A 13,907-nucleotide genomic window follows, 5' to 3' on the forward strand; every position below is an offset into this window, starting at 1 on the left:
AATTAATCCAATCATCTCCTGGAATTTGCAAGATTTTATTTCATAACCTGATTTACATTGTCTGAACAGAACCAAAATGGACTTAAAGTCAGGCAGCATGGTTTAATGGTATGGGTTTCAAGCAGTTAGTTAGATGCTTGCAACCAGCAATTTTACCAGCATAAGATGTCAAAATGTCATTTAATTCATTTTTGAAGCAGAAGGGATTGAGGGATCTAGGAGATAAAATGATTGGTATTTACAACAGGAGAGCTTAGAGTTGGCTGTCATTATAAGCAAAAATTGGAAAACACTATAGGTGATATTAGTTTTAATTTTCGCTTTCAGCAGTTGATGGGGTCTTGAAGCTGGATGTGGAACCTCTTATTCATCTCTGTTAGAGCTAACAAGCTGGGGCTGCCATCTTGTTGTTAGAATTGTTTATGGGACAATCTATTTTACTGATTTTGCCTTTGCCAAGGGTGTGTGTATGGGATGTTACTATATTGGAACAGTTAATTAGTAGCAGTTAATATATATTATTTTGTTAAGCATTTTGATAGTTACAGTTAATCCAATTCTTTTATTTTACCTGTATTTTAACTGTAAAAATGAAGTGTGCTTTGCTGAAAGAGTAGTTTGACCAATCAAATTGCATCTGGAGCACAATGTCTTAACATACCTTTAAAATAAGAAGCAATTAGGGTCTAGGCTATCTTCTTAATATATTTTAAGGGGGTTTGGTCTGATCCATAACACAACCAACATATTACTGAAGAACTGCAGATGCTGGAAATCAGAAACAAAAATTAAAAATTGTTGAATAAACTCAACAGATCTGGCTAGATCTGTGGAGAGAAAGCAAAGTTAATGTTTTAGATCTAAGGAATCCTCAGAAATGTTTTTCCAGCAATTTTGGTTTATATCACAAGACTTGCTCTTTATACAGCACTGATTTATTATCATAAAAACAGCATTTGACTACATCTGTAGTCTTCCTTCTGTAAAAAGAGAAATATTTATAGCAGCATCTTACCTCCAGTACAGGACCCGCTCCAAGAATAATTTGTTCCACTCCACTGGCAAAACCCTTCTGGCTCAGAGCTGTAAGATGATGGATCAGGAAATTTGTACTTTGTGTCTTCCCTGAACCACTTTCACCTGAAATAACTATACATTGGTTCTTTTTGCGTTGCAGCATGGCATGATATGCCACATCAGCAACTGCATATATATGGGGCTCCAGCTTTCCCAGTTGGTGATTATCATACATTTTTACATATTTGGGATTGTAAATAGGAAGAAATTTGAAAGGGTTTATGGCAATTAAAATCGTTCCCACATACGTGTAGATTTTTTCTTGTTTAAACCTGTTGCGCAGGTTGTCCAGGAGTGCTTTTTCATTCAAGTCCGGTAGATTGCACAAATCATTATAATCCTTCTGCGGGGGTTGGGGCAAAAATCCCCGCTCCATCATCCTCCTTCGCTCCTCCGTCACTCTCAGCCATGACTGTAGATTATTATAATGAATTGAGCCATCAAGATTTTTTTCTCTAAGTAAGAAGCGATAGTCCTCGCTGCTGAATCGATTTTCTAGGGCACTGCGTGGCCAAAGCATCATGCGCTGCACAGGACAGTCTGATGGATTGAGTATCCACTCCTCCCCACCAAATTCTTTTACTTCTGCCAGGACGTAGCATTTCGTCTTTTCAAGCTGCAATTTATAAATAAGGGTTTCTATAACTTCTGCAGCACTAGTGTTTTTCCTTGCAGTAACAGGGCAATAAATGGTGCCTTCTGCTATATTCCCTGGGTAAACTTGTAATGTAAACTCATTGTCTTCATAGCGTCGTCTTCCTCCAATGTCATGCACATTCATATTGGATCAACTGTGCCATCAGCATTGATAGCACATCCATACAGTAGGATTCATGACATCACACCTGAAACAAAATCAATAGCAGATTAAATTTTCAGTTGTATTTAGCATGGAATATTACATCGCCACAGCCTAATACTCTGTAACCACAGGCTACAAATAAAACAAATATCTTCATTCATGTTTAAATGCAAATTTCCAAACAACGTGACTATACATGATACTGTTACATTTTGCAAGGGTCTACTTAAGTATTAGGGAAGTCATATGTCATACTCAATAGCGTCCCTATCTCAGAGTCAAAATTTTTGAGTTCAAGACTTGGTGGTCAAAGAAGGTGTCTCCAAATTGCAACCAAAATGGTTGCTTAGTAACCCACAAATTATTTCAACACATCCAGTGACAGGCAATAGGAGTGGAGGAAATTCATGTAATGAAATAAACAGTTGGAGATTCCACTGTGACTTCCACACGCATGTAGAAGCATTTTTGCCACAGCATCTCAAAAATTCAAATGATTCATAACACAACAATACCATAAGTCATGTTAGATATTTCAAAAGACTGCTATTAGCCTTGCTGCTTCGTACACAAGTCTGATACTTAATTAAGTCACTGCATTATACAAGTGGCACATTGCCCATTGTCATTTTTAAAAGCTGAATACTGCAAGTACTTATCAGATTTATTAAAGGGTCAATGACCTGTATTTTCAAGAGCCATGAAAATTCAGGTCTTTGATACTATTGGAGATGTAGACTTAACCCCAAAGCACAAAGATCATGATTAACAATCTGCATTCCCAGAGGGTTCAAGTGTTAACTTGCTTTCTGACAGTGTCATAATGTGCAACATCTCCAATTCAATGAATCCAAAAACATTGGTGTAGATGTACATTAAAAAGATCAATAAAATAATTTAACACATTATTATGAAAACATATTAATGCCAAATAGCAAAGGCGATGGCCGGGCAGTATTATCACTGGACTATTAATCCAAAAACTCAGCACCTGTGTTTAAATCCTGCCACAGCAGATGGTAGAATATGAATTCAATGTGAAAAAAGATCTAGAATGAGGGATCTATTGATAAGCATGCTGTATTCCAAAATGGCAGCGCAGTAAGGGTGTTGAGTCCAAGAATTGTCATCCTCCATCGGCTTTCTTTCTCTTTTTTTTGCTTCTCTTTACTTTTTTTTCTTAGTTTTTCTCTTCTTTAAAGTCTGGAAAGTGGCCGGTAAAGGAGACAGCCTCCAACAGCGGCAATTGCAACAACGCAAGGATGATCTGGACATGGTTCCACCCAGCCCAGGGTCTCCCACTGAACAAGGAGCAGGTCCTGGGCTGACTTGTCCCAGCCTGGACTCCAGGTCCACAACTAGGCTCAGTCATCTGAAGGAGTGAAACCATCGGTGAAGATGCTGCAGTGCCTGGAGGAGTGTTGGATGGGGAACAGGAGGCTTCTCCCAGCCCAATGTCAAGGTGGCTTCCAACAGCCCAACATGGCAGTTCTGTCCCTTATCTTCAGGGTATTCCATCATTCGTTAATCAGCTCTCCCTATGCCAGGAGACACAACTGAACTGTGATGAACCTTGTCTTATTTTTACCTTTTTATATTGAACGATGTCTCAATAATATAGTTGCCATGATGTGGTGACTTATAAAACATTTCATTATACGTTTCACATTAAAGAACACGCGACATTTCTATTCTAGATTAGAGTGGTGCTGGAAACGTACAACAGTTCAGGCAGCATCAGAGGAGCAGTAAAATCGACATTTCAGGCAAAAGCCCTTCATCATGAATACAGGCAGAGAGCCTGAAGGGTGGGGAGAGATAAGTGAGAGGAGGGTGGGGGTGGGGAGAAAGTAGCATAGAGTACAACAGGTGAGTGGGGGAGGGGATGAAGGTGATAGGTCAGGGGTTGCGGGGGGGGGGGGGGGAGAGGGTGGAGCGGATAGGTGGGAAAGAAGATAGACAGGTAGGACAAGTCATGGGGACAGTGCTGAGGCTGAGCTGGAAGTTTGGAACTGGGGTGAGGTGGGGGTGGGGGAGGGGAAATGAGGAAACTGTTGAAGTTCACATTGATGCCTGGGGTTGAAGTGCTCCAAGGCGGAAGATGAGACGTCCTTCCTCCAGGCGTCTGGTGGTGAGGGAGCAGTGGTGAAGGAGGCCCAGGACCTACATGTCCTCGGAAGAGTGGGAGGGGGAGTTGAAATGTTGGGCCACGGGGCGGTGTAGTTGATTGGTGCGGGTGTCCCGGAGATGTTCCCTAAAGCGCTCTGTTAGGAGGCGTCCAGTCTCCCCAATGTCGAGGAGACCGCATCGGGAGCAACAGATACAATAAATGATATTAGTGGATGTGCAGGTAAAACTTTGATGGATGTGGAAGGCTCCTTTAGGGCCTTGGATAGAGGTGAGGGAGGAGGTGTGGGTGCAAGTTTTGCAATTCCTGCGGTATCAGGGGAATGTGCCAGGATGGGAGGGTGGGTTATAGGGGGGGCGTGGACCTGACCAGGTAGTCACGGAGGGAACGGTCTTTGCGGAAGGCGGAAAGGGGTGGGGAGGGAAATATATCCCTGGTGGTAGGGTCTGTTTGGAGGTGGCGGAAATATTGGCGGATGATTCGGTTTATGCGAAGGTTGGTAGGGCATCTTTAACCACGTGGGAAGGGAAATTGCAGTCTCTAAAGAAGTAGGCCATCTGGTGTGTTCTGTGATGGAATTGGTCCTCCTGGGAGCAGATACGGCGGAGGCGGAGGAATTGGGAATACAGGATAGCATTTTTGCAGGAGGTGGGGTGGGAAGAGGTGTAATCCAGGTAGCTGTGGGAGTCGGTGGGGGTGTAAAAGATGTCGGTGTCAAATCGGTGTCATCAATGGAGATGGAGGTGTCCAGGAAGGAGAGGGAGGTGTCAGAGATGGTCCAGGTAAATTTAAGGTCAGGGTGGAATGTGTTGGTGAAGTTGATGAATTGTTCAACCTCCTTGTGGGAGCACGAGGTGGTGCCAATCCAGTCATCAATGTAGCGGAGGAAGAGGTGGGGAGTGGTGCCAGTATAATTACAGAAGATCGACTGTTCTACGTAGCCAACAAAGAGACAGGCATAGCTGGGGCCCATACCCCTTTGGTCTGGAAGAAGTGGGAGGATTCAAAGGAGAAATTGTTAAAGGTGAGGACCAGTTCGGCCAAACGAATGAGTGTGTCGGTGGAAGGGTACTGTTGGGGATGTCGGGAGAGGAAGAAACAGAGGGCTTGGAGGCCCTGGTCATGGCGGATGGAGGTGTAGAGGGATTGGATATTCATGAAGCCATTGCTGATCATCAGAAAACTCCATCTGTCTCACTAATATCTTCCAGGAAAGGAAATCGCCATCCACACCTGGGCTAGCCGACATGTAATCCAGATCTATAGCAATGTAGTTGGCTCTCAAGTGCCTGCTGAAATGACATAGCAAGCCACTCAGTTCAAGGACAGCTAATAAATGCTCACCAACCAGTGACGCCCATTTCTCAAGTAATTTTTTTTAAATGCTCATATTAAGCAAAATAATAATTACTTCAAATTTCTGACAGCAACAAGGAATCTAGTAGTAGTAGTAGTAGGGATAGCACAATGAGGGAGATCAATGCTGTTCACTGCAGCAAAGAGCAAGAATCCAGACAGACATGCCTGGTGTCAGGGTTCAGAACATCTGCCAGGGGCTGGAAAGGAACTTGCAGTGAAAAGAGGAGGCTCCAACAGTCATTGTCCACATAGGTAACAATAAAATGGGCAAAACCAGGAAAGACATTCTGCACAGCATGTATATCAAGCTCAGCATGTATATCAAGCTAGGAGGGGAAAGTGAGGACTGCAGATGCTGGAGGTCAGAGCTGAAAATGTGTTGCTGGAAAAGCGCAGCAGGTCAGGCAGCATCCAAGGAGCAGGAGAATCGACCTTTCGGGCCTGAAGAAGGGCTCATGCCCGAAACGTCGATTTCCTGCTCCTTGGATGCTGCTTGACCTGCTGCGCTTTTCCAGCAACACATTTTCAGCATGTATATCAAGCTAAGCATGAAATTAAAAATGAAACTTCAGAAGTTTTAATCTTTGAATTTTTAGCTGAGCTACATGAAAATTGAAATAGGTTACAGATTATTACATGGCTCAAAGATTGGTGTTGGCACCAACACTGGGGAAAATGGGCATTACACTGTTGGGATGGTCTACACCTCAACTGTGCTGGGGCCAGTGGTCTTGTCAACTGCAGAATCAGGAAAGTAGAGAAGGTTTTAAACTAAATACTGGGGGCAAGTTATCACATGGGAAGATGTGATATATCAAAAAGTAGAGATGAAATAAGAGAAAAATGGGAACATGGGTCAGAAAATGGCAGGAAGGGACAGAAAAAAAAAAATTGGATACACCAATCAAGACCAGGTGTTACAAAGATAACAAAAATGACAAAACTAAAAGCTCTATTTCTGAAAGTGCAAAGCATTCATGACAAAGTCAACAAATTGATAGCGTACAATGAATTAAATAAACATAATTTAATAGCCATTTTAGAGACAAAACAATTTCCTGGCAAAACTCAATAGGTCTGTCAGCATCTGTGACTCAGGATCACCAGACTCAAAATATTAACTCTGCTTTGTCCCACAGATGCTGCCAGTCCTGCTGAGTTTCATCAACAAGTTCTGATTTGTTTCAGATCTCCAACATTCTTTCTTTAATTTAGCCATTTATGAGAAGTGACAGCAGAATGACAAGGATTCGCTCATTATTGAAGAGCATATGTCATTCAGGAAGAAAAGGTGAGGTAAAAGTAGAAGATCAGTGCAGTTAATAATGGATGGCATTTGAGCAACAATAAGAGATGACATTGGCTCAGGAGGTCAAGATGTAAACCTGGTTTGGGTAGAGATGGGGAACAGTGGAGTAAAGAAGTCACTCGTGGGAGTTGTTTACAGACCCCTAACTAACGACAATATGGGACAAAGTATACAAGAAGAAATACTGGAAGCTTGTGATAAAGGGACAGCAATAATCTTGTGTGATTTTAATCTGGATGGAAACTTTAAAATTCAGATTTACAGTAGTAAACTGGACAAGGAGTTCATGGAATGCTTTAAGATAGTTTCTTAGATCATTATGTTCTGTAACCAAATAAAGAGCAGGTTATATGAGACTTGGCATTGTGTAATGTGACAAGATTAGTTAATGACCTCAAACAAAGGACAGCCCGAGATAGTAGTGATCACAATATGGTTGAATTTTACATGAAGTTTGAAAGGGAGAAAATTGTGTTTGAGACTAGCATTCTAAAACTAAATAAGGACAAGTGTTCAGAAATAAGATGGCAGGCTGGCTAAGGGATAGATCATTAGAGATATGGACATTTAACTGAAAATTTCAGTATATTCAGAATAAGCATATTCCTACCATTAAGGAGAATTCTTAAGGGAGGACCTACCACCCACGGTTATCTAAGGAAAGTAAGGAAAGCAGGGAACTTAAGGCAAACGCATATACATGTCCACAGGCAAGTGACAGGTCAGAATAAAATTTTAGACATTTTCTGCAGTTCTAGAATCAGTCGGAATAGATTAGAGTATGAGGGGAAGGCAAAGAGAAATGCAAACACAGATAGCAAAAATTTTTAAATAGCAGGAATTTAAATGAGCAGTCAGTAAACATAGTACTGATCGTCTAAGAGATCCTGGGAGTAGGCAGTTAATAGATGATAAGGGAAGTGGTGGATTAAGTGAACAAAAACATTTTGCTCCTATCTTCACTGAAGAGATTATAAAACACTTTCCAGTAATAGTCATAAATCAGGTGGTGGAAGGGAAAGAAGAGTTTAGTAAAATTACAATCATGAAGGAGATGGGGAAGTCCAAATTTAGAGGGCATATGTTTAAGGTGAGAGGGAAAAGATTTAAAAGGGAGCCGAGGGGCAACTTTTCCACGCACAGGGTAGCACTGTATGGAAATGGGTTGGTACAAAAGATGGTGAAGACTGGTACAATTACATTTAAAAAGCATCTGGATAGGTACATGAATAGCAAGGATTTAGAGGGATACTGGCCAAATGCTGGAAAATGGGACTAGATCAGTTTAGGATATCTGGTCAATACTGTTGGACCGTGTTTCCATGTGTGGTTTTACGACTCCAAGGAAGCAGTACAAAGCAAGCCGATGGTAAGTACAAGCCGGGGGGGGGGGGGTTTAATGGATGGATGGTGGTCCAGACAGTATTCATCTCATGGCCTTAAGAGGGGTGGCTAATGAGCTAACAGATTTGTAGTTATGTCCTTAATTTAGATAAGCAGCAATCATAGCTCTTTTCAAGAAAGGAGGAACATAATAGGACAGCTAGCGTAACAACATTTAATGGAAATATGTCAGAATTAGTCATTGACAGAAAATGCTGGAGTCCATTACCAAGAAATAGCAGGATATTTAGAAATATTTTACACAAAAAAGTTTTATACAAAGTCAACTTGGTATTGAGAAAGGGACAGCATGTTTGACAAACTTTCTACAGCTCTTTAATTATATAACAAGCAGAGTTGATAAAGGGGAATCAGAAGATGAAGTGTATTTAGATTTCCAGTAGACATTTGATGAAGTGCCACATGCAAGATTATTGAACGTGCTATAAGCCAACAATACTGCAGGTGTTGGAACTGACATTCAGGTTGGAAAGACATAACTAGAGAAGTGCCACAAGGAGCAATCCTTGGATGTTAAGTATTTGCATTCCACATTCATGACTTGGAGGAAGGGGCAAAATAATAAGGCATCCAAATTTGCTGATGATACAAAAAGAGGTGGTGCAATGTTAAAAGATTAAATGGAAATATCTCTCTGGACATTAATGTAATATTAAATGGTTAAACTACACTGATTGAACATTCTGGAAGTGGGTGAGGACAACATTAATTCAAGAGTGCGAATGACCCCCCCCCCCCCCTTCATTTGCTACTACTTCTCCTACTATTATCAAATTAAACTATCACTCAATCTCTTCCATTCAGAAATGCTTTCTAGCCATCCCCTGAAGCTAGGTATGTCACACCGGCATTATCTTGGGGAAATCAGTGAGTCAGGAAATCATTTGGTAATCATTCCCAACTCACCTGTATAAAGAGGATGTGTTTTCTTTGTTCAATGCCTCACTTTGACTTGACCTCGCACACCTGCGAGGGGGGTCAAAGGGGGTCACAGCTAGTTTGTCCAAGCTTTAATAAACTTTAACTGTTTGCAGAAGTTGGTTTGTGCGAATTGCATCTCATGTGTGAAACCTCGGGAAAAGAAGCTAACAGTGGTGGGGTAGTAGTGGTGGTGGTTTGGGGGGGGGGGGGGGGGGGGGTGGAGTGCGGGGGGTAGACATGATACAACAAGGACAAAAGGAATCTGCAAGGGAATATACATAAGTAAATCGAGTGGGCAAAAACTTGGTAGATGGAAGTTCATGTGGGAAAGTGAGAGTTATGCACTTGGCAGAAATATTCAAAAGGCAAGCTATAATTATTTAAATAGAGTGAGACTCCAAAAAAAAAAGGGGCAATACAGAGGGATCTTGGGTGTTCTTATGCATGAAATATAGGTTCAAATAGTTAAGATGGCAAATGGAACTCTGGCCTTTATTGCTGGGTGTTTGAAGGCTTACAAATAAGGAAACTTACTACTGTATAACTGCACAGGACATTGGTGAGGCCCCATTTATGAAAGGATATAGTGGCATTGGGGACAGCTCAAAAGAGATTCACTCGGTTGATTCCTGTGATGAAGGGTTGACTTGTTAAAAATAATCTAAACAGGTTAGGCCTTTAATCATTAGAGTTGAGAAGAATGAGGGACAATCCTATTGAAACATAGAAGATTCTGAGGGTGTTTGACAGAGTCGATGCTGAGAAGACAATTCCACTAGTGGGAAATCTCAAATGAGGGACATAATTACAGAATACTGAACTCTCATTTAAAACTGGAAGGAATTTCACCTCTCAAGAGGGTGGTGCATGCCTGAAATTATTTACTGCAGAGTTGTAGAGGTTGATACATATTATTTAAAAAGGAGGTGGATCAATGATTTAAATATTGCTGAGTTGAGAGTTCCTTAGGCATGGAGGAGAAATTGAGGCCTGGGGTACATCAGAAATGAACTTAGTGAATTGACAAGACAGACTTGAAGGGCTAAATGGCCTACCACCCGGTCCTATTTCTTACATTCTAATAACAAGACATCCACTGCAATGCAAAGGTATTCTGTGAAATGCCTTTTTAATTACCTGATTTTGAACTCTCATGAAATGAAAAATATTTGTGACTTGCATCCAACTATTTGAGCAGCAACAGAACCACTAAATGTATATCTTCTCTCACATTACCACAGGGTGACTTTCTTAATTGCGACTGGTTTGTAATTATTTTACTATTGTTGTGCTGATTTGTGTGAATTTTACCAATGTGTTCACTGCATCTATCCTAACCTTGTGAAACTTTTCACGACAAAAAGGACAGTTCTGAACCAAACTGAAATCACTCATTTCAAGGGATAAACATTGGTCTCTCAAATATGAAGTGTTTTGAACAAGATAGAAAATATTACAGCACCAGAGATTTTACAGTGAAGCAACAAGAAAGATAAAATTAAAACCAAGGGCTACACTCTGATGACATACATTACCACAAAGAATTTTAGACTAATTTTCCAGCAAGGTACCACATGGAGTATCGGTAACTGCCTGATGGAGAAGTTTGCTTGCACCAAACATTCAGCATCCTTACAGGTCTCAATAGCATAGATGCAGGCAAGGTGTTTGTTCTACTGTTGAATCTCAAACCAGGGAATAAGAGTCTCAGACAAGCGATAGGTCATTTAAGACTAAGATGAGGTGGAATTTCTTGGAATTCACAACACCCTGAGGACCGTGGAGACTCAATCATTGATCGGTGTCTTGAACATAAAGAACAAATTTCTAGATTATCTGGATTTGAATAAAGGCAGACTGACTCTGATTGGTCAAAGCCTAGCCCTGAGAAATAAACTGGAGAAATTTAAACAATGCCTGACCAGGTTGACAGACAGTTACATGAGCAAATGGCATGCCTTTTTCGACATGCTAACAAATCAGTACTTTTCTCTAATACCCTAAAAATAATCTTTTCCCTTTCTTTCATCATTTGTTGCGAAATGCCCTGAGTAATGATGAAACTTTGACAAAAATGTCTTTTTTCAGCAGTACTGAAGTTTGATACGATAAACTAAATCAAATTTTGAGATACTGAAGATCAAAGCATACAGATGTAATGCAGGAAAATGGCACCGAGGTGGAAGATTATTTATGCCTTAACTGAGCATAACTATATTTTGTGATAGTTTTCAGACAGTAGTTGGAGTTGTGGACAATGTAAAAGAATGCCAAAGGATACAGCGAGATATAGATCAGTTGCAGACATGGGCAGAGAAATCGCAAATGCAATTTAATCCATGCAAGTGAGAGGTGCTACACTTTGGGAGATCAAATGTTAAGGAAAGGTATACAATTAAATGGCAGGACCCTGAACAGCTTTTATCTTCAAAGAGATCTTGAGGTTCAAGTCCATAGCTCTCTAAAAGTAGCCACAAAAGTAGATAGTGAGAGAAAGAAGGCATTTGGCATGCTTGGCTTTATTGATCAGGGAACTGAGTATAAGAATCAGGATGTCATGTTGCAGTTTTATAAGACTTCGGTTAGGCCATACTTACAGCATTGTGTCCAATTCTGGTCACCGCATTACAAGGAGGATGTGGAGGCTTTGCAGAGGGTGCAGAAGAAGTTTACCAAATGCTACCTGGATTAGCGGGTATGAGCTACAAGCAGAGGCGAGAAAAACTATGGTTGTTTTCTCTGGAGTGGCAGAGGCTGAGGGGAATCTTGACAGAAGATACATAAATAAAATTGTCAGTCAGAATATTTTTCTCCCAGAGTTGAAATGACTAACACTGGGGGCATGCTCTTAAGGTGAGGTGGGGGGAGGGATTCTAAAGGAGATGTAATGGGTGAGTTTTCTTTTTAAACACAGAGCAGGAGGAGTCTAGAAATGGGATGCCAGGGTGGTGCTAGTAGAGGCAAATATGATGGGGGCATTTAAGGGGCTTTTAAATAAGCATATGAAAATGCAAGGAATGGAGGGATATGGACTAAGGACAGGCAGAAGGGACTGGCTTAATTTGGCGTCACATTCAGCACAACATCATGGGCCAAAAGCCCATTCCTGTACTGCAATGTTCTATGAATAGCAAAGAAGGTTTGAGGATTAAATGGCCTACTCCTGTTCACATATTCAAGCAGATCATACATTTCTCTATGATATCTTCTAAGAAAAAGGTTAACAAATTACTGTGTACCTATACATTTTTTAATTCATTCACGGAATGAGGGAGTCACTAGCTAGGCCAGAATTTATTGTCCGTTGCTATTGCCCAGAGGACAGTTAAGGGTCAACCACATTGCTTTGGGCCAGGAGTCACATGTAGGCAAACGTGGGTACTGCAGATGCTGGAGATTAGAGTCAAGATTACAGTGGTGCTGGAAAAGCACAGGTCAGGCAGCATCCGAGCAGCAGGAAAATCAACGTTTTGGACAGAAGCCCCATGAAGGTCGATTTTCCTGCTCCTTGGATGCTGCCTGACCTGCTGTGCTTTTTCAGCACCACTGTAATCTTGACTGGAGTCACATGTAGGCCAGACCAGGTAGGAATGGCAGTTTCTCTCCCTGAAGGACATTTGAGAGCCAGACGGGTTTTTCCAATAATCAGCAATGGATTCATGGTCATCATTATAGATTTTTAATTCCAGATTTTTGTTGAATTCAAAATTCCAGTCTGCCATGGCAGGATTTGAACCTAGGTCCACAGAATATTAGCTGGGTCTCTGGATTAACAGTCCAGCAATACTAACACTCGGCCACTGTATTTAGAAATGCAACTCACTCAAGTCAAGAATCAGTTCAAGTACCGTTCACAAAGACCATCATTCACAAGTTGGCAGCAAACACGTTCCCCTGGGGGAGCAGCTGAAAGCTAACTAAACATCCTTAATCTGTGAGCTTGAACACACCCAATCAGGCTGCTTCAATTGCTCAAACTTTTAAATAACCCCAAACCCTTGCAAGTTGTTTATCGTGTCAGAGACTGCTCCGTACCTGTCCCCCAATCTGTCTTTAAAAGAAACCAGGGCAAACGTATCTCTTAAGGTCACAATGTCACACTATAACAAGAGATCAGAATCCGACACAGGACTCCAGCAGAGGCTTCACCAATGCCCTGCATAATTTCAACATAAAGTCCCAAAGATTTCAGCAATGAAGGTAATCATGCTAAAACCCTTCTTAACCACTTGATATATATGTGATGCAAACTTCAAAGAATTATGTACATGAACCCCGAGGCCCTTCTGTTCGACAACATTATCTAAGGTTCTGGATCAGTGGTGCTGGAAGAGCACAGCAATTCAGGCAACATCCGACGAGCAGCAAAATCGACATTTCGGGCAAAAGCCCTTCATCAGGAATCCTGATGAAGGGCTTTTGCCCGAAACGTCGATTTTGCTGCTCGTCGGATGCTGCCTGAATTGCTGTGCTCTTCCAGCACCACTGATCCAGAATCTGGTTTCCAGCATCTGCAGTCATTGTTTTTACAACATTATCTAAGGCCCTATTTCTTTTGTTATAAGTCTTGCATTTGTTTTTTTATCGCCAAAATGCAATATGCATTTATCCAAATTAAACTGTCACTCCTCAGCCCACTGATCCAATTGATCAAGATCTCTTTGCAATCTTAAATAACCATCTTCGCCACTAAATCACCAATCTTGGTGTATCCGCAAACTTACTAACCATGCTTTCTATGTTCTCATCCAAATCATTTGTATAAATGACAAACAAACATGGACCCAGCACAAATCCCTGTGGAACACAGCTGGTAACAGACTTCCAGTCCAAAAAAACTACCCTCCACCATTATTCTGTCTCCAGCCATTAAGTCAATTTTGTATCCAATTGGCAAGCTTACTCAG

At 41.3% G+C, this 13,907-nt stretch overlaps 1 protein-coding gene across 3 annotated transcripts in view; it reads right to left on the reverse strand.

The window, feature by feature from the left end:
- LOC122542431 (unconventional myosin-IXa) overlaps window positions 1–13,907 on the reverse strand; it is a 370,841-nt gene that overhangs the window by 305,229 nt on the left and 51,705 nt on the right. For all 3 annotated transcript variants that reach the window (XM_087982055.1, XM_087982054.1, XM_087982053.1), the window contains exon 2: window positions 1,016–1,922. In XM_087982055.1, the coding sequence (XP_087838181.1) occupies window positions 1,016–1,858 (843 nt within the window). In that variant the 5' untranslated portion in view covers window positions 1,859–1,922. The remainder of the gene's footprint in view (window positions 1–1,015; window positions 1,923–13,907) is intronic.

The sequence above is a fragment of the Chiloscyllium plagiosum genome, unplaced genomic scaffold, assembly GCF_037043375.1.
Source record: "Chiloscyllium plagiosum isolate Xiang-an unplaced genomic scaffold, Cpla_swu_hap1 HiC_scaffold_42, whole genome shotgun sequence".
Taxonomy (NCBI): domain Eukaryota; kingdom Metazoa; phylum Chordata; class Chondrichthyes; order Orectolobiformes; family Hemiscylliidae; genus Chiloscyllium; species Chiloscyllium plagiosum.